The 26,208-nt window shown below is 51.0% G+C and overlaps 7 protein-coding genes across 7 annotated transcripts; 5 read left to right on the top strand and 2 right to left on the bottom strand.

The window, feature by feature from the left end:
• Positions 1–245: 245 nt before the first annotated feature.
• Positions 246–1,544, bottom strand: PG994_012357 (DNA excision repair protein ERCC-8; the record flags this gene model as incomplete). Its single annotated transcript, XM_066863766.1, has 1 exon — positions 246–1,544. The coding sequence occupies one exon, from the start codon at positions 1,542–1,544 to the stop codon at positions 246–248; it is 1,299 nt and encodes a 432-aa protein (XP_066712876.1).
• A 606-nt stretch (positions 1,545–2,150) lies between these two features.
• PG994_012356 (uncharacterized protein) lies at positions 2,151–2,952 on the top strand (the record flags this gene model as incomplete). The annotated part of the gene is made up of 2 exons (XM_066863765.1): positions 2,151–2,295; positions 2,384–2,952. 2 exons carry the CDS (start codon positions 2,151–2,153, stop codon positions 2,950–2,952), a joined length of 714 nt encoding a protein of 237 aa, XP_066712875.1.
• Positions 2,953–11,558: 8,606 nt separating this feature from the next.
• On the top strand, positions 11,559–15,228 carry PG994_012355 (uncharacterized protein; the record flags this gene model as incomplete). The annotated part of the gene is made up of 7 exons (XM_066863764.1): positions 11,559–11,576; positions 11,701–12,357; positions 12,411–12,520; positions 12,781–13,244; positions 13,333–13,671; positions 13,761–14,835; positions 14,892–15,228. The coding sequence occupies 7 exons, from the start codon at positions 11,559–11,561 to the stop codon at positions 15,226–15,228; spliced, it is 3,000 nt and encodes a 999-aa protein (XP_066712874.1).
• Positions 15,229–17,024: 1,796 nt separating this feature from the next.
• Positions 17,025–18,067, top strand: PG994_012354 (autophagy protein 5; the record flags this gene model as incomplete). The annotated part of the gene is made up of 4 exons (XM_066863763.1): positions 17,025–17,351; positions 17,469–17,556; positions 17,637–17,816; positions 17,871–18,067. 4 exons carry the CDS (start codon positions 17,025–17,027, stop codon positions 18,065–18,067), a joined length of 792 nt encoding a protein of 263 aa, XP_066712873.1.
• Positions 18,068–20,320: 2,253 nt separating this feature from the next.
• Positions 20,321–20,834, top strand: PG994_012353 (uncharacterized protein; the record flags this gene model as incomplete). Its single annotated transcript, XM_066863762.1, has 3 exons — positions 20,321–20,443; positions 20,502–20,549; positions 20,607–20,834. Coding segments are annotated over 3 exons (399 nt in total), but the record flags the coding sequence as incomplete, so codon positions are not given.
• Positions 20,835–21,856: 1,022 nt separating this feature from the next.
• PG994_012352 (uncharacterized protein) lies at positions 21,857–22,325 on the bottom strand (the record flags this gene model as incomplete). The annotated part of the gene is made up of 2 exons (XM_066863761.1): positions 21,857–22,138; positions 22,254–22,325. 2 exons carry the CDS (start codon positions 22,323–22,325, stop codon positions 21,857–21,859), a joined length of 354 nt encoding a protein of 117 aa, XP_066712871.1.
• A 1,012-nt stretch (positions 22,326–23,337) lies between these two features.
• PG994_012351 (ESCRT-III subunit protein snf7) lies at positions 23,338–24,186 on the top strand (the record flags this gene model as incomplete). The annotated part of the gene is made up of 3 exons (XM_066863760.1): positions 23,338–23,521; positions 23,589–23,793; positions 23,853–24,186. The coding sequence occupies 3 exons, from the start codon at positions 23,338–23,340 to the stop codon at positions 24,184–24,186; spliced, it is 723 nt and encodes a 240-aa protein (XP_066712870.1).
• Positions 24,187–26,208: the final 2,022 nt, after the last annotated feature.

Here is a 26,208-nt window from a genome sequence, read left to right as displayed (position 1 = left end):
CCAAACCTAGTGGCCACCTCAGTGAGACATGTCAATACATCTGCACTTAATCGTGGCGCCTTGCCGTCTTGAACCATTATGCAGACGTGCGACATTGAGGGGGCACTTGCAGCAACAGAACGTCATGTGATCAGGAGGTTGGAAATCGAATATTTAGCAGCCTCGTTTCTTTTGGCATCGTATACCTTGGACCAAACTTTTTGTCAACTGTGCTTGCCCACAAGATGCGCCACCTGCGCTGGCCGCTAGGTAAAGGTGATCTGTTTGCCCATCAGGCTCTGGAAGACGTCGTTGAGCACTTTCCGCTTCTTGGATCGTCCTTCGGCAAGTTTTGCCTGTTCGTCGGCCTCGGCCTCTTCATCTTGACCTTCTAGTTGCGGTACCCAAGCTCTGATATGCCCGTCCAAATGCGCACTAAAAATAGCTCCAGCCATGTTGTTACCGCCCATGACCACCCCACTTGACTCACCACCTCCGCCTGCTCCACGCCAGGCCAGAGCCGTGATTCTGTTCTTGACGGTCCTCTCCGCGCCACTGCCAGAGCGGACACCGGTCATAGCAGGGCCTGTATTTCGTAACCTGGTGATAACCCCTCCGTCATGAAGATCCAGAACAAGGATCTCTGTCTCATTGGGCCAAAACAGTAGCTCTTTCATCGGATGTGTCAGGCCAACCGGCGAGGTAAACATCGTCACCGATGCAAGCTGGCTGTTCTTGATGCTGGGCCGAAGCTTGCCAGAGTATTCGCGCCTGTGGCGGCATCCCATACCCTGATGCGACGATCTTGCGCAGCCGAGATGATGTAATTTCCATCGTCCCGTCCATGTCAGGCCATTGACGGGCCCGGAATGTGCTTTTGCGGAAACGCGGGCGCGAAGCTTGCCGTCTGGGCCAAGCAACCCGTTGCGGTAAAGTCCCAGGCTGTCCTCTTGATCAAACATGGCTATGGAGGTACCGGATCTGCGAACATCCCAAATCCTGATAGTGCCATCAACACTCCCTGTAGCCAAGACATGTTCGTGCCGCGGAGACCAAGCTGTAGCGAGAACAGCACCATTATGACCTACAAGCGACTGGACGCTAGAACCTGAGCGCAAATCCACTAGTCGTACCGTGGGGTATTGGGTTCCGCAGGCGACAAGCAGATGGTCGGCAATAGGAGATATAGCATGCGTGTAGATTTTTGATTCCAGATTGAACGAGCCCGAGATGGTCGCCGTCTCGGTTGACCAAAGTTTCAGAGTGTGGTCGAATGATGCCGAAAGAAAAGCAGCCGAGTCAAAGGGATAGAATGATAAATGAGTAATCCCAAACTTGTGTCCCTTGTCTCCACGAGGTATCCTTGCAATCGGAGTATAAGTGTGCCCGGGTGTGACTGGATTTGCACACGCATCTAGATCCCAAATCTTCAACAAGGCATCCGAGCCGCCGGAAACCATCAACCGACCATCAAACCTCTCGACGGCTAAAGCGTTAACTCCAGACTGATGTGCCCATATTGCCCTCTTTTTCGCCCCCAATGGCGGAAGGGCCAGCCTGGTCATCCTGGATTACAGTGCCACGCTCACCCCCATCAAATCGGAGCGTCGGGGCCGCTTGTAATGAGTTTAAGAGCTGTGTAGTCTGCAGCCGAGCAAATACATTGGGGCCGATGTTCCCGATGGAACGTTCAAACAGAAGGTGATTCATGCATCTGACTTCGATATATACAGAATCGAGAGATTCAATCTCGTGAATAAGAGCCTTTCGCGAGGACTGAGGAGAAGACACAGGCTCGATCCTGGCAGTCTAAAGAGACATGAAGTCGGGAGAGACGACGGCGGTGCGTCATTCTCCAAATCTCCGGGAGGTTTAAGACAGGTAGGCAATAAAACGCAGCCGTCATTGGCTCAAAGTCAAAAAGTGTAGGTGTGAGCGACCCCACATTCTTTTGAAGCACATTCCAGGAACTTGGTCGGACTTTGAGATTAATCTTTTCCAACAGCGGAAATATATCGCAGTTCATTTGGTACATGATATGGCATTCCCGTGAGATCACATAGCATTGCCTCAACGTATCATGCTTGGTGGTGTGCACTGCAAGAAGATTCATATTGTGCTTGAAGCCGGCTGAGACACCAGCCACATCTTCGCAGTAATAGGTGTTCGTGATGGCCTCGTCAAATTCCAAGAGAAGCCAATCCAGGGCGCAATCGACATCTCTCTCCGAGACTGAGAATTCTTCCGGTCCTAACATTGCCGAGAAGAAACACAAGCGTCGCAAGCGAGATGCAAATGTTTACGATGCAGTAGCGGGTAAGTCGTCATTGGGCGGGAACGGACTGCCAAGCAACCACACACAGACTGTTATCTCAGACTCGCTGACGATTGCAATAATAAATAGGCCGAGTCACGACGACTATTCCACTAGAAGATGCATCAGACTCTGATGCGACGACGCCTTATCGGCGTGACCAGGCGGGCAGGCTTCGCGACCCGACGCTTGCCCCTGAGGAGGTCCTTTTCCGACGAGTCAAGGCGCCAATCCGCTTCGCAGAAAAGGATGTCTATCACGCACATGAGGCTCTGCCCGGCGGAGGCAGAGAGGTGCTTCCGGACAGTGATATGCTCAAGGCGATCCATGGCTACGCCAGCCACTTCTACGCAGCCCTGGGCGCGGCGGCACGGGGTCCCGGTGCTGCCGGGAGCCGCAGTAGCAGCAGCAGCAGCAACATCGATGAGCAGAGTATGGACGAGACGGCCCTGATCGCTTTCGGCATTCTGCTTGAGGAAGCTGTGCGGGACGCCCTGGGGAAGAGGGGCGACCTGGTTTTCACGGAAGGGCAGCAGACGGTTGGCCAGGAGTTATGCCGAGATGTGACTGTCGGATTGCTGGATGCTGATTCGCTGCCGCGCTCGAGACCGACATCGAACACGGCGGCCAACAGCAGTGGCAAGGGGCGAGTAGAATAGCAGTTCTTTTCTTCAGAGGTCGGAGATAACGAAACAACGTCGTTGTTTCGGCAACAGATGCCACCTACCTACCTGCCTACTTGCCTACCTACCTGCCTACCTCCTACCTGCCTACTTGCCTACCTACCTCCTACCCTACCTACCTGACGAGACTGGTGCAAATGCAGTGTCTTCAAGGGTATGCGTTATGCCTATGGCTTTCTCCAATCATCCAATCCTTTCTGGTTGATTGTTACTTTCGCCTAGCATTCGCCTAGCAATCGCATGCTACCAACGAACAGCTTCACTTGCATTGCCATATTGCCAAACCAGCAGATCGCCGTATGACAGCCTTCCGAGTTGTACATATACATGCCGATCTGCTCAAGAGGTGTTTTCCTTATTCGGATAGTCTGGTTGACATTATGTCCAGTTTCCTTTTCCCCATCCAATCACTGAGCAGATCTTCTCGGCTATTGCACCCCACCGACCGGACCTCCCCCCATGTCTTAGCCTCCATGCTGCAGTTTCGCTGCAGCAACTGTTCGTTGGTGTCACAAGCATCTCATTCAGTCAGCAGCCAGTCGCCTTCTGCAGCCTTAGTTGGGTAGTAGTATTTCTCGGGTGCGTGTGTGCAAGGTGTGTCCGTGTGTGTGTGTGTGACGCATTTACCCATGCTACATTACGATAATTTAATGATATGTCGGAAAAGGGGTGGGGCCGGCCCTACACATGAACGTTCTTTCGGTTTCCGATTTCCAGCGTGCCTTGATGCGACCGCGATCGCGAGCGAGGCTGGCTGGTTGGCATTCAGGGTGGGTGGCCACCCAGGGGTCCTAGGCTATCCGTACTCTCGGGCGAGCTAGTCATCAGTCGACGGAAGCGTGGCTTCTCGCAGTGAGGCTGCCACTGCCCGCAGTGCCGCAGTGCCGCAGAAGGCGGGTTTAAATGTCCACGTATGGTGGTTTTCATCGTTCCATGAATCAATGTCAAGTGCCAGTCCTTTGTCTGCAGAGCATGTAGATGTTCTGCTGCATCGTCCTGTCGTTGGACACTTGCTTGCGTGTTTCGTGTTCTGGTTCTTCTCCCTCTCATTGCTTTTTGCTTGCTGCTACATACCTGCTACTTGACGATGATGGGTTGGGGTCCAGACTACTGTACACTCGAAGATCGTTTCACCGAAGTGACATATATAGGCCACATTTTAATGCCCTGTTGCTGGGATTGCCAAATTGACATGGCTATGACTTGTCATATAATAGCTTGCCGTGATGAGTGGCATGCTCCCTCTTAGGGGAGGGGAGACCAGAACCGGGTCGCGCTGTCGATTGACACCCGGAGTTTCTTTGCATATGCTGCGAATTAGTGTCGACAATCAATCTTGGTCGGGGATTGATAGTTGTTGCTGCAGTTTCACCAGATGGCTTATAGTAGGCATATATACACATATATCTATATATAGCGGACGCTTTCCCCACAACCCCATTGGTTCATTGGTGACTATTACCAATTTTGGTGCTGCCTACATTTCTCACACCGCCACGGAGACGGAGAAAGAAATTAGATATAAAGAGATAAGATGATGTGTATAGCATTCACCTGGTCAACACCCAGGCACCAGGAGTCGTAATTGTTGACGAAGCTTCAAATGTACACCTAGCCACTCGCATATCTTTACGGAATCAACTGCAATTGGAGTTCAAAACACAACGAAGAATACGTATTAAAAAAAAAAACAAAAGAAAAACCCTTAATGTAGATAGAAGAGCCTGCTTAGTTGACGATCTCTTATTTCAGATTCATATCGCTTGGACGGCCAGAGAGAATTGTACTTCGGAAGAGAAAGCCCAAACGATCTCTCTCACAATCCTAGCGATGCTGAAATCCGTGAAAGCCTGCGATTCTACCCCACAGACTACCTGACAGCCGAACTCGGCTTTGACACTGTCCTAACCCCCAGCCAGCATCACACCAGTGCAACCTGAAGTGAGACATCAACAGCCTTGACAAATTACCGTTCCCGATGTCCTAACCGACACCTCTCATTGCTGGCGTAATTTTATCGACGTGATCCTAGTTGAAGTGGTGCGCAGATACACCCTTAATGTGCAAGCGAAGAGCCGCAACGCAACAAGAAGCGTAACGATGCTCCCTAGCTTCATGACGGCTGCGCATCGGCCCCCATTTTGAGAAGAACTGCAAGGGCTTGTGTCTGACTATGGTTGCTACGGCAGTATTGGCGACTGCCCATTTCCCGCCTCACTTGATAGGTAACCTGGGCGTGCAGTCATGTAGCTCGCGAGCTGAACAGCCAAGAAGTAAGCCCAAAGGATTCTATTGCTAGCCTGAGGAGGTATGTGGCGTTGATGAGTATCTCGAGTCGAATTTCCGTCTATGTAATAGTCTCCTGATGGATGACCCTTTGGTATGAAACATAAAAGTAATTGACTATTCTTGAAAATGAGGCTGGCTCATCTTCATACTTGCATATATTGATGTATCCACTGCGGGTATACATATGTTACGTTAGTAGGTATCTATTCGTATAGGCAGTAGCTATAACCATCAGGGTCTAACCACAGGCGGCGCAACACTGGGACCGTATTCCTCGTGTCACGGACGGTGCAGATGAACCACACACTGTCAAAGTTTGGATTCAAATCGGTCATATGGATCCATCAATTGATACAATCGGCATTTAAAATTCACTACGACACACTCGCACGCAGTCTGCTCGGAAGGCGTTTATGTTTTCAAACCCCTCATCCGTGATCTTGGCAACATGTCATTGCATCGGCAGTTTGGAGAATCGCCGTAAAAGAAGGCCATGTTACACACTGATAATAAGCAGTGGCAGGAGGACGCTGTGGGAATATATAAGCACATGTATAAGAAAGTATGTGCCACTTCATGTTATTAGTATTGAACGTGAAGAAGTTGATGTCTTAATTGAGAGGGGGCAGACACCACCCAAAGCTGGCCATCCATTAGGTAAACCGAATCTCTCTCGGACCACCTGTAGCCAAGGCGTATTTGACAGCCTGTCAATCGTCGTCGTCGTCGTCATCGGAATATGTCTAAGCCAGCTTGCTTCGGAAGATGATTTGTGAGGCTTCTTTGATTGGATTGCAACCAAAACGGTTTTGCAAAAGAGATCAGCGTCGGCACTGCCGGCTCTAAAGGTTTTGACGGCCCACTTCTTCAGGTTGATCAATTTGGCTGTGCTATTGGTATCACATTGATGGATGCTTCTTCCACCCTCGCGACTCACGAGACTGCAAGTGCACTACTCCGTACTCCGAATTCCTTGTGAGCGAGGAGAGGAGATGTGTAGCATTCCACGGAGATCACTGAAGTAACTTTTACATACACATGGGCATGGGCATGGGCTTGGGCGAGGATGGCAGGATGGATCAATATCAAAGGAGAGGAGCCCCACGGTTTAAACTCTGACAAGGCACGCTGCAATGTCAAATCATCTTATTAGAAGCGCCAGAACGGGCGGCGGGCTGGAAGGAAATCCCCCTAGCTTGCAGCCCAGCCTAGCCCGACCCTTTGACGTCGTTATCGGACGAGGGAAAGCTTCTAGTGCCTTTCTAGCAGAGGCCTAGACTCTAGAGGCAGATCGAAACACTAACTTGATGCCCAGTCGGCCCAATCAATCATTTTGATACGAGAGTCCAACTTCAGACGACGACGAGGTGGTATGGAGAGGAGGAGGAAGAGAGGGAGTCATACTTGAATAATGCTCAGCTGTCAACGTTGCGTCTCGAGGCACCAAAGTGCTGGGAGGGATAGATTCCGCCAACATCGTTCTGTTTCTGGGCAAGATTAAGTTCCTGGATGAAACTTTGGCCGGTACTTTACCTATCAAGCAACCTGGCGCACCTGCCCTTTGGCTTAACAGGGGGGATGGAGCTTTGCCAGGCAGCAAAAGTACAATTGTTCAAAGGTTCCAGCCTGCTGGAATCCTTTGTAGCATGCTATTGGCTACATACCCCAGCCCAGGCTGCCCAGCATCGAAGTTCATATTTTGACCCCTTGTTGGTCGGTTGCGATCGACCAACGGTGATGATTAAGGTACTGCAAGCAAAGGTGAGCCGGATACGGACGTTTAAACATTTCATACCATCATCAGGGTGGGATCGCCGTCGCAGTCGGGTGGTAGCACGCCGTGCTGCAACTGGCTTGATGTGACGGGAGAGTTCAATTTCGCAAACTCTTGGCGGGCAACCGGATAGCGGGAGTCGTTATTCGGACGCTCAGGATGTACAAGATCAGGGGGGGTCTCAGTTTGCCTTGCACCACGTGGCTCCGTTGCTAGATCCGGTATAATGACGGTGTTCTTCGCATATTGTTGGAGGCATAACTGGCTGCAAAGACCGTATTTGCCGGCTTCTTTTCATGCGCACGATTATCCTCCAAATGAATGTAGTAAGCTATGTATATACCTTCCTACACCGCCATCTATATCCATCCATACATATATGATATCTCAATAGCGACGGTGTATCCGCATGTGCGTTCGTGGTGTGGGTGTGGGTGGCTCAATGCGCCCCCGCTTAGCTGCTCGACATCACTTATGGGCCCTTATGGGCTTGAGACGAAGATCGGCGCAATGTTCCAACTAAGGGTATTAGCTATTCGTGAAGCAGGTTGCCGGTTATGTCATTGGCCTTTTCTTGTAATTCGTTCCTGTTCTCGTGGCCTAGTCCATGATTGCCCCTCTTTGGCACGGTTTCACCGCCATGGTGCGTTAATTCGCTCCAACCGCGCGCCTTCGGACAGTGGCCGACAGAAGGGAGATGGAGATACATAACAGGTTCAGTGCTGTATATTGCCTTATCCAGAGTAGTGGCCAGCAATTAATGTACGTAGGATTGCACCGCCCAAGGAGCCATGATCAAATACTTCTACATCTAAATAAAGCCGCAAAGCGAACCCTGACGGCCCAAAAGGGTTTGTCGGACCAGTAGTCGGCCTGGCCAAGTTCACGGACTTAATAAGGCCTGATATGGTCATGCTGGAGCTTCTGGAATACAAACAAGTAACTCGGGCCCAACTGCGTCGTTCAACACGGACTGTCCAAGGAACACGGCCTTTTTCGCGCACCCTGTCCATCAACAGCCATCTCACGTATGCAAGTCAATGAAGGAACCCATGTTGCTGCAGCTTCCCTCGCGTCGAAGAGAAGATCATGTGTCCCACTCTCTACCACTTTTAGAACTTGCATGAAGCCATGCCGTTGCGCCTTGCAGCAACAGAGGCAGCCGAGCACCAGAGCCGCTCTCGCAAATCGCCAGCTAGGTTAGGCATCTACCCATCTTGCATTGCCCATGATCGCAATCGCCGGCATATATTATAGTGATGTAACTGTAATGAGGAGAACCACCAGACGATCAACCATCACCACACCTTACCTCGTAGACTCGTCGTGTATAGCTGACGGGGCCAATCTGGCGGTGTCTGTGTGTCCGGTACACTGGAGCAAGAGCTTCACCGCCAGGATGGCACTCCGGTTAACCTCGGGCCTCTGAAAGATTCTAGAACCGAACCTTGCAACCCCAATTGAACCGCCTAGGACACCAGCTCGGGCTCAGCTTTAGCTGGGATGCCTGAACGGTACCGTCGATGATGGGCCGAAGATAGCCTCGCAACATATTGATATCTAACTTACATACGTAAAGCTTGCCAACGCCAAAGGACTGACTACATGCACATAAGCATAGTCACAGTTGTATTCAACTAGCCAAGAACGTGATGCAATGTATTGCAATTGCAGTAAGATAGGCGTACTCACGGTAGGTAATCCGGATTTTCACTCAACACGAATGAGGGGCAGCAAGTAAGTGCCTTCGAACCAGCTCCTACATCCTTACTTGACAACTTGAATTGAGTTTGGCATTCGAAGCTCTGGCTGACGGGCGAGACATCTTTTCACATGGAGGCTTAACCTACCCCAAGGTTCCAGAAAGAAAATGTCTCATGATGGTACGAGGTATGCCCGATCAACAACAACCACATAGCAAAATGGCTGGTCTGACCTCTCCAGTCGACAAGACGATATGACGGATCTTGTAACCGACGCATGCAAACTGGGGGGAGGGGGTTGTCTCCAACACTGATCATACTCTATCCCATTACCGATCTCATTCTGTTCATTGTGGCTTGGTACCTACATAAACCACTCTCAGATTGATTTGATGGATTGATTGCCAAAAGCAAGCAGCAAGGCTGCTGACCAAAAAGACGGTATTTTCCCCAGCCAGGATCAGATCAGTCATGACCAAGGAAGGCTCGGGCTTAATAATACTTCGACCGATAGGATCGAGAAGATCCCGAAGACCCAGACAGGTCTGACAGTACTCTGCGTCTGACATGGCGCAGCTTTCTTGTTGCGTTCAAGCGAGCCATGGGGATCATAGAATCACATAGAGACATCCCCTCATCCTGATGGTTTCAGTGTCAGAGCTTCATCCGTCCGCATCGCTGGAGGGCCGAGGACGTTCTTCAAGATTGTGATACAACTTGGGAGTGATTGTGTAATGTAGTAGTAGTGGTGGTGGTAGCAGGGGGGCCTTGAGGGGCCATACACTGTAGGAACGAACGGTCAATAACGCTTGTCGGCCAGGTCGGTCGCCTCATGTGTGCGTGTGGTCTTTTCTTTCTTTCTTTTCTTTCTTCCTTTTCTGCTTTTTCGTCTTTGGATCTGCCCTTTAAAATCAGCATTACCCCACTTTCTGCATTACCAGGTTTGGACAGCTACAGTACCTAGCTGCTGACGGGTTCGACATGGATTGGTGCCAGGTATGTACAGCATGTATCCTCAGGTAGAGTACCTGTCGTTCGTGCTCAAATTCGGTGGAAGAAGCGTTCAAGTAATGGCGCATGCACCTATATTGTACATATAAGAGATCCGGTTGCATATGTACCATACGTACTTCTCCACCGGCTTACATATGGAGTTCAAGATGGAGGTTGAGCTCTTCTGATGCAACAGCATCTCCATTTCCCATGACTCTCTCTCTCGTATGGTATATGGGTGATTTCCATGTCTCTTTTCATTTCTATTTTTTTCTTTTTTCCCCTGAATAAAACGGAACCTTGAACTTCGGACAATCTATAGCTGTATAATGATGATGATCGTAACAAATAAGCACACACCCGCTCCATACCATTGCTGCCGTGTACAGAACTGTCGTCGCCTCATGAGATGCAGTGGAAGTCGAAAGTCAGAAAGGACAAGAAGAAGAGGAAGAAGAAGAAGAGATGGCACAAGAACGAATGCGGGGACTCTTGCTGGTTTAGGCTTGGGCTAGCACCGTACCTGTGCAGTAGATCCCATCTACCCAGCAAGACCCATGTCAGCAACTTGAACTTGTTCTGGTTCGAGGCAAACACAATGCAGACGGAAGAGGTTAAGCAAACGGCGACCAGACCCGACCAGACCAGATACACTCAAGCCTGTACTTTTTGCTCTCATCTCTCCCTCTTTCCCTCTCACACTCATTATCTTAAAGCAATCCACAATTTGTTTCACCAAAAAAGTCACCGTCACTTTGCTCCGTTCGAGTTACCTCTCACAGTCTTGAACTGTCCATTCCGCATACTTCCAGATACCTACGCGGGTACAGACTCAGCACACGGCGTCTGTCTGTATCCTGGCTGTATGGCACTGACCGCGGCCTATCTATCTTTCATTTCTGCTCCGAGCTATCGACCAGAGTATACTGAAGAGAAGAGGCAGAGGGAGGAGGAGAAGCATCGTCGAGAGGGAATGTGGCCGGACTATACACCACTACCACCCGCTATCAGCCCTCGCCCTTCTACGCTACGACGACGACAGTGCTTGTAGTATATCAATTGCAGCAAGAGGTGTGGAGAATCGCCCAGCGTCTATCGATGTACTGGCGGTCGTCTATCGCGACGGGACAGGTACTTTCGGTACCTATCTTGGCCTACCCACCTGCTGCCCCCCTGGTCAGCCGATCCCTGCTCGCTCATTACTACTAGCTCGTTCGGTTTTTATTTTCATTATTATTTCTTTGTCGAGACACCGGCAGACCTGCAGGTCGGTCGGTACGGTACCCTGTCCACACCAACCTTTTCTGTCCCAATAGTTCAAGTCTGCCTGTCCTCCAGGCAAAACAACACCTCGAGCTACCTACCAGCTACATACTAGTTGTGAAGTGTTATTGACCTTGACACTCTCTCCCTTTGCTTGATCTCCGAGCTTCCTGTTGCATTTCGAGGGATACTCGGCATCTCCTTGAGCTTCACATCGTACCGAACGCCAGTTCCCTCCTCTCCACCCACCCCCAAGCACGTTCCTTTCTGAGGATCACAGCCCCTCGTCTCTGCCCAACTGCAGATCCTCTTTGCCTTGGGCTTTTTTCCTGTGGCTTTGAAGTTTGCACCCCGAGAACCTGGCACGTCAATTTTCGCCGCGCGCGCCTCAGATCAAGGGGTGACAAGCTTCTCGAAACACTCTCCTCCCATGAAAGACAAAGTCCAAGTCGTCCTATGTCATCGTAACCAATTAGAGCCGCCGGACGCACCACTATAGGGTCCCTACGCCCTCTGCATTTGCCTAGCTTCCCGGCGAGGTACCTTACCGGCAACATCCTATGCCAGCCGGCCCTGCAGTGTCTCACTGATGGCCTTTCCTCTCCTTTAACTGGTTTTAATTCAAAGCGGCCTATGCGACTACATATATCAACCTAAACATGGAATCTGGACCGCCCGAGGCCAAACGACCTCGTCTCACAGCTGTCGGCCCGTCGCACTGGCAGCATCTTCCGCAACCTCAACCAACCAATCCACCACCACACTCTGCTGGTCACCATCCCCAATTACCTCCACCGCAATACCAACCGCCGCCTCCTCATCATCATCCGTTTTCTCGTCCTGGCGAGCTGCCTCCTTAACCCGGTGCAAGCCCAGCTTGACGAGCGCCGTCATCATGAACCAGACCGATTTGCGCCACCTCCAATACAGGAACACCATCGACATCCTCCCTCGCCAGCGCATATCCCCCCACCATATCACCAGTACACTAGAGAACCTCTTGTGAAACCTGACCCGGCTCAAGAAGACATGACCCTCCCTCAGCTGCGCCGCCCGAACTCGACCGGCAATGCGCCAGATGGTCTACCACCCACACACGGGATGCCTCATCCAAACCACCAGCCAGACGACCACCGAAGGCCCCCCGAGTTTCGACAACGGCCCGCAATACCCTCCGTCGCCTGCCATGTACCGGCCGCCCGGAAATTATACGCCTGCCCCCCCAACACCTGCCAGCTTCCCGGCCACTACGAGCCCCAAGCCCACGGTTATGGACCGCATGCTCCAAGCCCCGAAGTGCCATATCCTGCTCCAGTTGCCATTGCGACAGCTAAGAGAAAAGCGCAACGCGCGTCCCAGGTAGGCATTAAACGAGGACGTCTAATGTATTCCACCACTAACTTTTGTTGTAGGCATGTGATAGTTGCCGGCAACTGAAAGCTAAATGCGACGAGCTGAAGCCGTGCAAGAACTGTAAGGAGAAGGGTATCCAATGCAACTACCGAGAGCCTCCTGCCAAACAGTAAGTTCCCGGTACCCAGCCCGGCCCGTGTTATTGTTATTGACAGCAGGATAGGCCTGATAAAGTGAGCGCGGACATGTTGGAGATAATGCAAAGTCTCAAGGCGGAAGTGACTTCGCTCGGTGATCGCATGTTAAAAATAGACAGCCACTTGAAGCGGATGGACAACAAATTCGAAAGGGCTTTAACTAATGCAGGTTCACTCGAGAACGTTAAGCTGGAATCGGTCGAGGATCATAAGTTGGCGCAATCTCCTGCAGATCTCGACATATCTCAAGACGACCAGGATGGCGAGGAGATCCAGTCCGACAGAGAAAACGAACGGAGAAGCCGGCAATGACCAAGGAAGCTGCCGACCAGGTCTTCCAGCAAGCTAACGAGATCGAAATAGAGCAGGAACCAGAACCACCTGTTGACCCGGGAAAGCCGTCGATGCCGGCCAACCACACGACTCTCGCAGGCCTGCTTCTAGGGTGGCCATCAATTGCTAGATTAGTGGAATCGACTCTAGAAACCGAAAAGATACAACACGTCAATGAGTTTCCGATACGTCAAGAGCAACAACGAGGATTACTACGTGTCCATGGCAAGGGTGAAGGCACTGATATGGAGGTCAAGAGTGTACTGAAGGAGCCTCACTACAACGACCTCATGACCGATGTGAACGACATGGACGGGCAAGGATCCGATGCCCCAACGCCACCGCCAGGCGAGAATTGGGACGGTGTGCACCCTTGAACGACCCGAACCTCAGCTTATATAAGGGTGGCCCTTTGAACGTCGACGGCACCCCAGACTTTGACCATTCAAAGGTCAGAAAGTACGTTCAAAGCTTCAAGGACAACATCCTCTGTATGCACCCAATCATTGTTCCGAAAGAGCTGGATGCCCTCGTCGCGAGGTTTCTGTACAGTCTACCCAGGACAAGGACAAGCAGAATACCAGCGCCCCACCATCTGCGAAATTTGTTGGATCCGGTAGCGCCTCCAGCGCCACCATGCCAGAGTCGGGCACAAAACGGAAACGCTCTCCTGCAGTCGAGGATGCAAACCAACCAGTGTCGCTTCAGAAAGCGAATCTCCCTTTCCGGAGTATTCACAGCGCTCTTGTGCTCTCTGTGCTTGCTCTCGGAAAGATTTGCCTCCATAAGGGTAAGCTTCCGGACGTCGTCAATGAGAAAGACAATGCCAACACCCAATCACCATCTGTACGGAATGGAGTCCCGGTATCGCCCGTGCAGGGATCCCAGGGGTCACCGCCAGGAGGACTGCCGCCTCATCCTCCTCAATTATCCGGGCTTCCATCCCCGAAAGAAAACGAGCGGATCCTTGGCAGTCGCCGCTCTTCCCTCCAGGGGGGACTTCTATGCCCAAGGGTGCGCATACGCTAAAGCGAAATCTCGACGTTATACCCGGGCTGGAGTACTTCGCCTTGGCCACGGATATAGTGGGAAGCCATATCGGAGGCGCGAATCTGAAGCATGTCTATACTTGGATATTCCTTGGCTTGTACCATGGACAACTAGGACGAGTTATGGAGAGTTGGGCCTACATTGCGCTTGCAGGCCGGACACTCCTGGTTTGTCTGCGCCCGAGCATGTCGCGGCTTAGCCGATACGCTATACGCGGTGAGAAGATCGGGAAGATGAGGGACAACCAGCTTGCATTTGCATTCTGGACTTGCCTTCAGCTTGAAAGTGATATCCTTGCTGAGCTGCGGGTTCCGCAAACGGGAATCTCTCATTACGAAGAGCAGATGCCTTACCCGAATATCAATTTGGCCCTCCAGGGATATAGCAACGCAATTGTGTCAAGCTACTCTGCACAGCTGTACCTTCGAAAACAGCTAAACCTGATACATGAACTCTTCTATAACCCGAGCTCGAGGAACGACCGTACAACAGAGGAGAAGATGGAGTACCTACAGACATCTTTGGAAACGAGCAGACACCAGTGGGTGCCCGCAGAGTTTACGTTTAAGGATTCGGATCCCCCTGCTGGAGATATTCTCTCGGCACGGCTACGGGCAAAATACTGGGGATCCCAAAACATTCTTTATCGGCCATTTATCGACATTATTTTACACCCAGATAGACCTTCGGATGGCCTATTCTCTCAGACCCCGCATCGTTTACACGATACCGTTGATACCTCGATGTATCCTCTGCCGCCGAACATGACGGTTGAGACATTTCCAAGAGCGTTGACATATGCTGCGCGTGGCATCAACGCCCTCATTGAGAGCACTCGCGCCTTTCATGGGCTGGATCCTAGGCATCGCCTTTTGGTAACAAACGTATTTACCACGGCTCATGCGTAAGTTTCCGTAGCCCCTCGATTTCTCTGCTGGCAGTACTGACAATATTCTTTAGGCAATGGGGCAATCTGCTGTGCTTAGCCGCCTGCTATCAGCATGAGGTTATCTCCAAATTTATCCCTCGTGAATTACTCGCAGAACTATTATCGCGAACCATCGAATTTTTCAAGTTGACCTCATCGCCGTCCAGTCCACTTCAAGCCGATCTCAACATGCTGGTGGCCATATCCGAGAAACTTGGGCTTATGAGGGAGGAGTTGGATCCTGAGACAAATTCGAGCTTCTCAAGCATGACGAGCACTGGGCCACAGCAGATGGGGCCACCCTATGGCGACTACTACTCTCCAGGCAACGGACCGCAGTCGATGCCACCACCCCATCCGGTTCAATGAACCTAGTCCGATTTAGATGGTATCATGTGTTACGACTCCCCGTTCGGCAAAGAAGCAGGCACTCGCCGAGACAAGGCGGCTGCTCTATCACCTTCCCCGGACCTTGTACAAACAGAAAAGATGGAGGGTTCGCCCACAAGACGCTTGGTATATATTCTCAGCAAAGCATGACATTCATTGTTGGTATAGCACTGAAATTTTTCTTTTCCAATTTACTCTTCGCATCTGGAGAGACCATTATTCATCGGCGGCGTTGGTCTAGGAAGTGTTTTCAATTTTTGCTTTTCTTCATTTACAACAGGCTTTCTGGTTAGAAATGGGCAGAGTGCATACTTTCCGCTTATTAGAGCGTGGAGAAGTACTTACACACGGCATTGGTGCATTTTACTGGCAATACCCCGCGAGGAGGATTTGACGCCATTCATTGATTCGGGTTGTCAGTTGCAAGTTGCAAGCGATTTGGTATGGCCTTGAATCGAACTTGACCCATACAGGGTGTCTGTCGAAGACTCGGGAGTTCATGGCGCAAGCCAGAAAAGGGGGCCATAAACATAGTCTCAGCTGTGACAAGACTTATGGATACAGCTCGATTGATTGGAGATTGGAAAGGAAATGGATGGTAGCATGGCCACTATACGGATGGGCATCATGGTTTGGGACACGGTGGCAGACACAGTCGAGTAGCAAGCAGCCTCTGGACAGCAAAGCGTGGTGTCGTTGCAGCAGAGGTCGTAATGTGGCTTGGACTGCCAGGGCTCAAGGAGAGAAGTGAGCGTGCATTGGACAGCGGTTACTGTAGTGTGTCTGAAAGTCATTCAATGTATGAATGAATGTATATGGTAAAACATGTGTCTTCCTCGATGCGAGGTCCTAGTCCTGTCTGTAGATGGTGGAGCATGTGCTTGCTCACTTATCGGTAAGCAAGATTGCATAAGTATGTAGAGATTACAGTTCCTGACTCAGGCAGCCCACGGCCATCTATGGGGAGGCATTGGATTTCTAAGTATGTGTATGTTGGGAACATCCCGACAGCCCAAAACATGCTGAGTGTGCGTTGTCAACGTGCGTGCGTGCATGTGTCTTTGAGTACAGTACAGCTTCCAATGACAGCAGGACCCCTTGATGATTCTTCTGCTCCTTTGACTCAGGCCGGGTTACCTCTTCGGGACTGGAGCTACAAGAGAGCTCTGAGCTCTGCGCTTTGAGGTTTGAGCTTTTCCAGCCCCGCACCCACAATCCCAGCCCATCCCAGCCTCAGCTTTGCTTGCCCCGCATTCGTTGGCTGCGTGCATCAAGATGTGCAAATGTTCTGTTCCCTTCATCAGGCAAGCAGTTTATCCAATGTACCGGTACCTCGAACGCAGCTACGGTACATGCCCAGGTTAAATGCCATGGGGGCTGCTGATTTAATAAATCAGCTACCGGCCATGTCCATGCAGTGTCCAGGTCCAAACTACCTTACCTAAGATCATATACGGAGTACGGAGTACCCGACATCCATTCAAGCACGCACGCCCATTCACTCATTTGGCCCATTCATCCACCACTGAAACAATCGTCACAGATTATTCTAAGAGAGAAAAAGAGATACGTAAGGTTATAGAGTCGGGAGAAAGGCAAAGAATCAAGAAAATATGCTTGCCTAGTGGCTGAGGTTGCGTCCGCATCCAGCATCTTCTCCAGAAATAATCTGCTGTTGAGACAGACACACAGACGCCTCCGACCGCCGGCCTGGCCATACACGCACCCACCCCACCCCCTTGTCTGCTTGTATAGCCTGCCCCCTCCCCTCAGCCATGTCGTCAGCTGCGTCGTCTGCACTGATGATACCGCAGGCCCTCTGGGACCTGCAGATCCCTGTCTACATCACCCACGCCGCCGCGCCCAACGCCCCCTTCGTGACGGCCGTGCCGCGCTTCAGCTACCTGTCGCTGCTGCTGCCGCGCCTCGCCGCCTACTTCGGCCTCCCTTGCTCCAGCTTCCACTACGAGGACGTGCTGCTGCGCAACCTCGCCGCGGGCTTGCTCATCGACCTCTACCAGCCGAGCCTGCCCTGGCGCCTCACCGTCGCCGATGGCTTGAGCTGGGATATCGGGGATACCTTCCTCAACAGCGCCAAAGAGGTCTGTCCTGTCTTGTCTGCCTTCTTCTCCTTTTTTTTAGTAGTCATCCATGTTAGTGGGAGGGAAAAGGAGTAATGTCAAAAAAATGCTAAAGGTGGTGGTATGGTATGTCTGTAGGCCGACTTTGTACGGAATGGCAATGCGCAACAGATTATGTCTCTCTCCAAGGAGAACACGACGGCGCTCTGGAACGCCGTCCAGGACAGTAAGTTGAAGATATTTCATCCACATCGACCGCGATAGCCTCTGAGACATCTTTGCTGATCTCCTATCTGTGTGCGGTAGACGATTACACGGCATTCAACAAAGTGAATATGCGCCTCCTGAATACCTCGCGGGGTCTGAAGAATGTGCCTATTCGTCTGTACATTCCGCAGTCTCCAGACAACGCAGTGGCCGAGAACAATAACGGCGCAGGCTCCTTCAAGGTTGTGCAGCCGCTTGTCTCGCCGAGGGCCAACGAGCGTAAGTTGACCCCTTCTCTTCTGACCTCGCACCATCTATTGAAACGGGATATAGGGGCCCCGCAAACACTGGGAGTCGCTCTCCGAAGTCTCCTGCCTAAGCTGTTTCCCAGCAGTCGGGACCCAGTGCTGGCTAACGTCATACTCCATGGCGCACGCGTCCCGTTCACGGCCCCGCTGGAGGAGCTGATGAGGGAGGCGGCTTACCCGGATGGTTGGCTCTGCTTCGTCGTTGTACCACTCGATGCGTAAAGTGAAGTTGAAGTCGGTTCTGCCTTTGTTATTATGGGTGGCTTTGGAATGCCTGGCGCTGTGGCGTTTGTTGGGGTTTTGAGGGTTCTCAGGGGCTGGATAGGGGTGATGGGAAACCGGTGGCTGTTGAAAAGGCCTTTTCGGATCATCACATCACACAAAATGACAGCTTCGATATCCCGAGAGGTATCACGATGGCTCTGACTCGAATGATCGAGGAAAACAAAAAAGGCATGTGCAATCATTGTGAGGGGGGTGGCCAACGGATAGGGGATGAGTGTATCCGGAGCTGGGCCAAAGGAAACCATTATCTGGTTCGATCTGCGCAATCAAGTGGACTTGCCTGGGCATACATGCGGAGGTGGTACGAGGATTGCATAATCTAGCTCCTTCTTCATGCCCGTTGAGCCAAAAACAATGCTGCTGCTTCCCGATACCCGTACGCACTGGCAATATCTTCATCATGCCCCTTCACAGTTTCATGTTGATAGATTGGCGGCGACTCAATATCTTCACATGTGATGTGATTATTGAGACACTCTTGGGTAATTCGACTAAATAATTAATGATGGATGTATGTTGATTACGAATGGATCTAAGTTACACGGTGCATCAGGACGGCTATGTTCCGTCATTATCCTGGTGTTGATGTCTTGCCATGTAGCATGTTCTCCCTCATTCGAGCAGCAAGGTATGGATGGATGGCAGTTCGGGGGGGGGGGGTTACAGCTACAGTACATGACTACACACCCTTACCACGAACACAGGAGATATCCGAACCCACAGCAACAACAGTACAATGATACACATTCCGTTGGGCATCAGCCAAGGTAGGTAGGGAAACGGAGACATGACTGCCTCGGGGAGTTTGTTATTGGGCGACGTCATTCATCGGCGGGATGTCGCTTAGTTCCAACGTGAACAGCCCAAGAAAGCCCAGTGACAATGTGTTCCTGCCCTCTAAAAGAGCTTCATCAAAGAGCCGGTTCCTAATAGGGGCGCTGGAGGCGACGGGCGAGATTGCTTCATTGTCAAATGCCCATTTTATATATCCGAGCCGAGCTGCTCGACGATGATGCTTTGGGACCTCGGCACAAACAGGGGGGCTTTGCTTGCGCAATCGGGACCTCTCCTTGACTTATGGTGGGGTGAGCTGGTCTTGTGTGTGTGTATGTCTGTCTGTATGTGTTCGCATACTAGCACCTCGTTTCTCTTCGTCGAAAGGCTGATACGGTTATGACCTGTGTTGTGATGCCAATCATCGCCGGAACCGACTGGTGGAGAGATGACTCAACGTCAACAACGCGGTATATAAACAAAGCGACGAGCAGCGCCCATGACGTCTGGTTGGGTGCGACATAAAAACCAATGGATTCTAAGCAGGGGTTGCTATTCGACCATGACGCTCTAGGTGGTGTGTGGTGTTGTGGTGGGAGCTGAACAGGAAGTAGTTACATTCCAAACTGTGCTATTCACAGCCCCTGTATATAATATAATGCTGCTGCTGACTGTACCCATTCGGGGAATGCAGAATGGCTCCAGCCATCCGTGAACTTCACCTTACCCACGAACTACTTGCTGGAATTGCTTTTTTCCCCGTCAAGTATTCATACGACGGGGCGAGCCGGAAGTCGCATCGCGTTATATGCTGTCCTAAATGCAGTCATAAAGTGACTGAGATCTTGTAACTCCGACAAAGTGCCATCACACCTTCACAGATTGGTGGCGGCTCGCGTAGAGCAAAGATGAGATTAAGACCTTCTTTTGCCCAATGAAAGACACCCAGGATGTTTGAAGAGGCGGTATGGTGATAATGAAGCTTGAGGGAGTTCTGCTTGTAGGAGTGAAGGAGCTGGGATGCTATTCGTCTTGGCGAAAACGGGGCGGCGGAAGTGAGGCGGACAAGGCAGATGATGCAGTACCCGTACATGCGCTTACCAGATCAGGGGCCTCGCAGTATACCCGGGTACACCCTTACTACCAACCTGACAGTATGCAGCTTGACCCATGCCCGGTTGTCTTAGGTAGTAACCTGACAGAGGGAGGTTGCTGAGGGGAGCGTGGACTGCATATACGGCTCAGGCTGCCAGGTGCGTACGGAATTCGTTTTTTTTTTTTTTTTTTTTTACTTGCGTTTCGGAGGAGAAAATATATATATAATAGATGGCCGAGCTGCTGTCAGACACTACTGAATCAGTTCTCCGCTGATCATCTTGCTGGAGCTGTCCGTCGGTGATTTTGACAGGAGTGAACATGTCAAGTTCCGTGGTCAATAAGTACTGGATTCCCCGTCATGATATCCACAAGAAGGTGATCACCCAAGAGTTGCAGTATTATCTGGGACCCGATGCGACCGTCAGGACTTACACCCGAGAAGTACGCCGATCAATGGTCGATCTTTCACGGCCCGTTTCCGCTGATTACACAACTTCAGGGTGAAGATGGATTCCTCATCACGACAGCAGGAAACTGTCTGACGGATGTGAGCCTCCCCAATTACCGTTCTTGCACGCACACCTCTCGTTGACGTCTTTCAAAGGAGCAAATTGATGACATATGTATCAAGTCGAGAGAAATCTGGAAGAAACAGGCGGCAGCCAAGTTGGACCCGGACAAACCGCTGAAACGGCCGTTGCACCAGCCTGTCCTGCTATCGCAAAGTCCGGCCGAAGGGTCCAAATGGAAAAGCGGCGACCGAAAAACCCACGATGCACAGAAACCCTACACCGACAGACGGAGGGGTAAGGATCTCGCAGATAGGCACATTGTGAGATTGAGGCACCGCCCTATCATGAGGGCGGACAGAGACAGCGCCTCAAGCCACTCGATGGGTTGCAGGCACGGCGCCCTGGCCGAACAAGGGAACTGTCGGGGATTTGTCGAGGCGGGTGACACCTCGAGTGTAATTTGCAAAGGAATATGACCGTCCAGCGACGAGCTGCCATCTGGCAATGCTGATACCCTGGTGGATACCTCACGAGATGCGGCGAGAGGTCAATGGCTGGATTGCACAGGCGCTGGACTCTGCAAAGAAATGGCAACTAGGCGGTTTTTGGGGTGACACCTATTCCTCATTGGGCTTGCAGGGCATGGATATCGCATTTTCCCTTGTCTTGCAATAGTTCGCAACTCCTCAATTGGACTCGATACTCCGAAAACGGGCATATTTGGTCAAGGCAACGCAGATCGAGCCAAGATTCCGACCCGAATGTCCTTGTATGTTCCAGTAGGGCAGGCCAAAGACGACCTAATCCATGCGGGAGAAGCACCAGTAATGCGCCCGTAGAAAAGTCAAACTCCTACTTGTCACCATGCATCGGCAACATTCAGAGCCCAACTAGATGCCGCCAAAGCTTGCGGGGCCGTGAACTGCGATCGACATGGGAGAATGAACCCCATGGCAGCCGTGTTCGCCTACAATCATGCGTCTGTGTCAATGACAGCTAGAGCCCCGGATACTTTCTCGTACTCTTGCTCGACGGATGACGGCCTGCGGTTGGTTCCAGCGGCAGTGCATAATCAACATGATTTCCCACTTAAACACAGCCCCTGCCCGAGTTGTCGAATAGATATGGTTCTTCTGTTATCGGATAGTAAAATAGAACCCTGTGGAAGTTGAGTTATGCAGAGGGTTGGTGGACATCTCCGATACGATGTATGGGCTGCTTCTTTGCATAAGAATGGTTTTGCTTCGGGCAGCGATGCCATCGATGCACCCGGAAGAGGGGTCTGAAGCAAGACGCGCCTGTAGTAGGACGCATGTAGACTTCTACGCCTGTAGATAGCATCTCAAAAGGATACCTCGTACGATGCAAGATCCAACTCCTCGGCTTTCCACAACAGAAGAGCTTGGACATGAACAATCCAATAGCCAAGGGTCGGAGCTTTGCTGGATGGCTTTTGAATTGCAGAGATATAGCCAATCACGTGCACCCACTGGCCGATATCTGTCTGTTCGCAGTTGAGGCTTTGCAGGAGGAGCTTTACGTCCAAGTGCACTTTCACGTGACTGTCCTGAAGGTACGGTGCTCTAGAATAAGGGTCCCAGAAGCGGTTGAATATGAGGTAACGCTTTTGATACGTTAGTAAAAGCTGTTAGGTAGGTCGACAGAGTGGGTTAAATATCATGGAGCTGCGGCGTAAAACAAAGTGAACCCAGATCTACTCACCAGCCCAAGAATCTGACCTTGTCTCTAACCTCATGCTGTGGCAGATGTGAGAGGAGACATCTTCGCGAAGGCACAGGGCCATACGACATAATCAAAGTGATTTGATCAGACGAATCTCGAAATCTCGACGCTTCCTGACGAATCGTGGCCCCGGTAGGTGTGGGTGAGAGCCTACACACGGAGGGGCAACAAGTTCTCAATCCGCACAAACACTACAACATCCATACTGCCGATTTGAGGGTGCCTGTGCTAGATTAGCATCGTGCCCTCATGAGATGTCAAACGGCAGGACGGCCATGCTTACCTTTGTATGTTCTCATGACTTGGTCACTGGGTGAAATGGCCTGGCAAGTTGCTTCGGGGAAAACAGCGGGTGCAACTGGAAAGATGTAGCCATTATCTCCGTAGGTAGGTAGGTAGCCTGTTGATTGGGCGGTGGCTTGGAAGCGTTAGCTGGAGTCTAATACGTCCCCGATACTCTCTCCCAGTACCCTCAACCCAAGGCCAGTTCAAATAAGTCTAAAAGCAGAAAATACTTCTCTACATTCATATAAATTCATTCTATTGATGATACTTCAATAGTTATTAATCTTTCATTTTACAAAAGGTGACTGCACGCATACGAGCTATCACTTTTATACTCAAAGGGGGTGGTTGATAAAGCCGATAAGAGACGCTCTTAGTCAGCTGGCCCCTCTGGTCACGCAGCTGTCCGATAAGGCCGCGACTAAGCTTGGCACCTGCTGTTGCATCATACCGAACTGACTGCGATTCTGGAGCGCCAGGCTTCTATTCTTTGACCCTTGATCGCAAATATTGCCTGGTTAACTTGCGCGCGCCCACTACGAATCCTCAATCCATCCTCCAGAATCCTGCCACCTAGTTCCCCTATCTCACAACCAGCGACCTTTACTTACACTTTCATTTGGGCGCGATATTGCTTTGTCGTTTCTACCCCGCCATCGTCACCGTGCCACAGTACTCAGTTGCGCCAAAAACCGAAGCACACGATAGCCGAGCCACCGAATCGGTCGTTCCGCCGATAGTTCGATATTCATTCTCCCTCATCTCCCCCGTGTTTGCCTCATCAAAACCATCACAATGTCGGGCGTGTGGGGCTGGTTTGGTGGTGGAGCGGCCCAGAAGAAGAAGGACAGTCCCAAGAATGCCATCCTCGGTTTACGACAGCAGCTTGACATGCTGCAGAAGCGCGAGAAGCACCTGATGACACAGATGGACGAGCAAGATGCTATTGCCCGGAAAAATGTGAACACGAATAAGAACGGTGGGTGGTCTAGTTGCTTTGCTTATCTGTTCTGGGCAAGCAGATACTGATACTACTGTCAAAACAGCGGCAAAGGCTGCCTTGAAGCGGAAAAAGGCGCACGAGAACAGCCTCGACCAAACGATAGCACAGATCGGGACGTTAGAGCAACAAATCAACGCCATCGAGTCGGCCAATATCAACAGAGAGACCCTTGCAGCGATGCAGAAGGCTGGCGAAGCCATGAAACAAATCCATGGCAAGCTCACGCCAGAGAAAGTGGACGAGACCATGTAAGTCATCATTATTCCATTTCACTTGCCATATGAGCGCCTTACTAATTGTAATTCAGGGAGGAGATCAGAGTACAGAACGACCTCAGCAAAGAAATTGTCGACGCCATCACCGGAAACCAGATCGGAGACCCTATCGATGACGAGGAGCTGGAAGCTGAGCTCGAGAACATGCAACAAGAGCAACTGGATGAGCAGATGCTCAAGTCTGGAACGGTCCCCGTTGCCGATGAAATCCACAGAATGCCCAATGCACCAAAGAGTAAGATACCAGACTACCCGGCTTCGGAGAATATGACTAATCGAGTGACTGCAGCCGAGAAGAAGGCACCAGTCGCCGAGGACGACGAGGAAGAGGAGCTCAGAAAGTTGCAGGCCGAGATGGCAATGTAGGCCGCTTCCTCAATGTGTACTCTCGCTAGTATGGATCAAGACATAGAATGGTCGATTGAGGAAGTCGGACGTCGATGTATGAGGATGGCATGTGAATATCATGGCGGTTTCTTGACCCGAGCACGCTTCTTGGCGGCTGTCAGGGCTAGTAAATGGACTGTTGGGTGTCTTGGGAACCCAGCCCGCCGCTCAGCCCTGTCTTTTCGTTGCTTTGGTCTTATTTGGTTTTCACGGGGGCGTAGGAGTTCGCGCATACGCCTGTTTCCAGGCGCAGTTCTAAGACTACATGTGATCTACGGAGGGTTCTTGTCCAGGTTAGATGTTAGGTTAGGCCAATGGGCTCACCGACAAATCCACTGCTTAGTAAACTAGTCATCCAGGGAGGAGGTTGGGGACTATAGATCGATTCTCACTCCTCCATCTGCCAAAGATGATCTTGATTCGAAAGTTTCGGTTCCATTGAACAGTCAAGACTGCATTACACCGCTACATGTACTTCGAGAGTGGAGTTATAGCCAGTATCATTCTCGAGACAAACCTTCGTGGATCAAGGAATGCCGAGAGAGTCCAAGAATGCTCAAGACAAATGCAGTAACCTCTAATACCTCGAATAGAACGCATGCGCGTTAAGAAGTTATATGGCATAATATTTGGTCCCGGACGACTAATAAGTACTTATCGATATTGCCTATTGAAACAGGTACGGGAAGTATGTCATAGTGTTTATTATGTTCTATTTCGAGGACCACAAGCAGCATCACATTCAAGCAACCATCGAAATTGAATATACCGACCGTCCTCTAGGAAATTAGGTGAGTTTTAGCGTTTATGCGGGATAGCCGGCCCCATGAAGTCCCTTATGTTTCCCAGAAACAAAAAGTATATTTACCAAGGAGCTAGTTAAAACAGGACTTTGCTATAAATCAATAGACAAGCAGACAAGGCCATTAGCAGGTGCGCCTATGGATCACAGTAAGTGACTAAGAAGAGCTGGTGGCACCATGGGTCTTTCCATGAGAGACGACAAGTCGATGCATGAGTTAAGACAAGCAGCTTGGGGCGGCATCAGCGCTTATGAGTTACCACGGTAAAATGACTCGTCTGCGAGAGATATCCTGGAGGATTGAGGGGTATTTGTAAGGCGAGCCATAGTTGTGTTACATGGCCAAAGTAAACAACCTCGCTGACTCCAGGGGTCGACTGAGAAAGCACTGTTCCCTGTTGTGGTATCAATATGTGAGCGCCCTGATGGGCCTGGAGAGAGAGGCACGTGAAGCCTCGAGGCCCTATGAGCGGAGCGATCGATCCCGCTGGACACAGGCCAGACTCCGCGATCTGTGCTTTGTGTCGAGTGCCCATGGTTGTGTGAGCTGGCAATTTCGACAGTATTAATCCAGTACGAGTTCAAAACAATGCATTTGACATGTAATAATCACATATTGCAGCTTCATACTGGTTTGTACTTATGTTGTGAAAAGGTTTGCACTGCAACATGATGTTGACCAGTTCCAAATTGGCTAGCGCCTGAGCCATAGTGATAGCTGCCCTATTAGATTATTAGGCAGTCCAATTTGAGCTTCCAGGCCCCCGTCTTTACCGCCGCTGCCGGCCCACATCACCATCGCAGCCACCAGGGCATTGGGTGATTGGGTGGCTGGCATTTCAAGCTGCCAAGGATATGTCTGTCAAGCGGAGGAAACAAAGACGACCACGTAGCAATCGACAAGCACAAGCAAGTCTTCTTGCGTCTTTTTACTCGACTTGTCGATCCTCCAGGTTCGGTTAGCGGTAGGCGGTACGTTCCCGGTACAGTCCGGCCCAATCCACTGAATGCGCATGACTGTACAAGATATGTAGTTCCTGCCATCTCTTCTTCGGCTTGCCCTTATGCGCTTTGGTGGCGGCCTCACCCGGAAGCGCCCAATTCAGGAATCACTGGCCTGGATTACTACTCCTGGCGAAACTCGCTCTACACATGCGCATACAATATCCCATCTTGAAACAAGATGGAGGGCACATTGA

The sequence above is a fragment of the Apiospora phragmitis genome, assembly GCF_038363925.1.
Source record: "Apiospora phragmitis strain CBS 135458 chromosome Unknown utg000010l:1.0-9815664.0:1.0-9183399.0, whole genome shotgun sequence".
NCBI lineage: Eukaryota > Fungi > Ascomycota > Sordariomycetes > Amphisphaeriales > Apiosporaceae > Apiospora > Apiospora phragmitis.
Note: the sequence above shows the minus strand (reverse complement) of the source record. Positions and strands in the feature narration are given on the sequence as shown.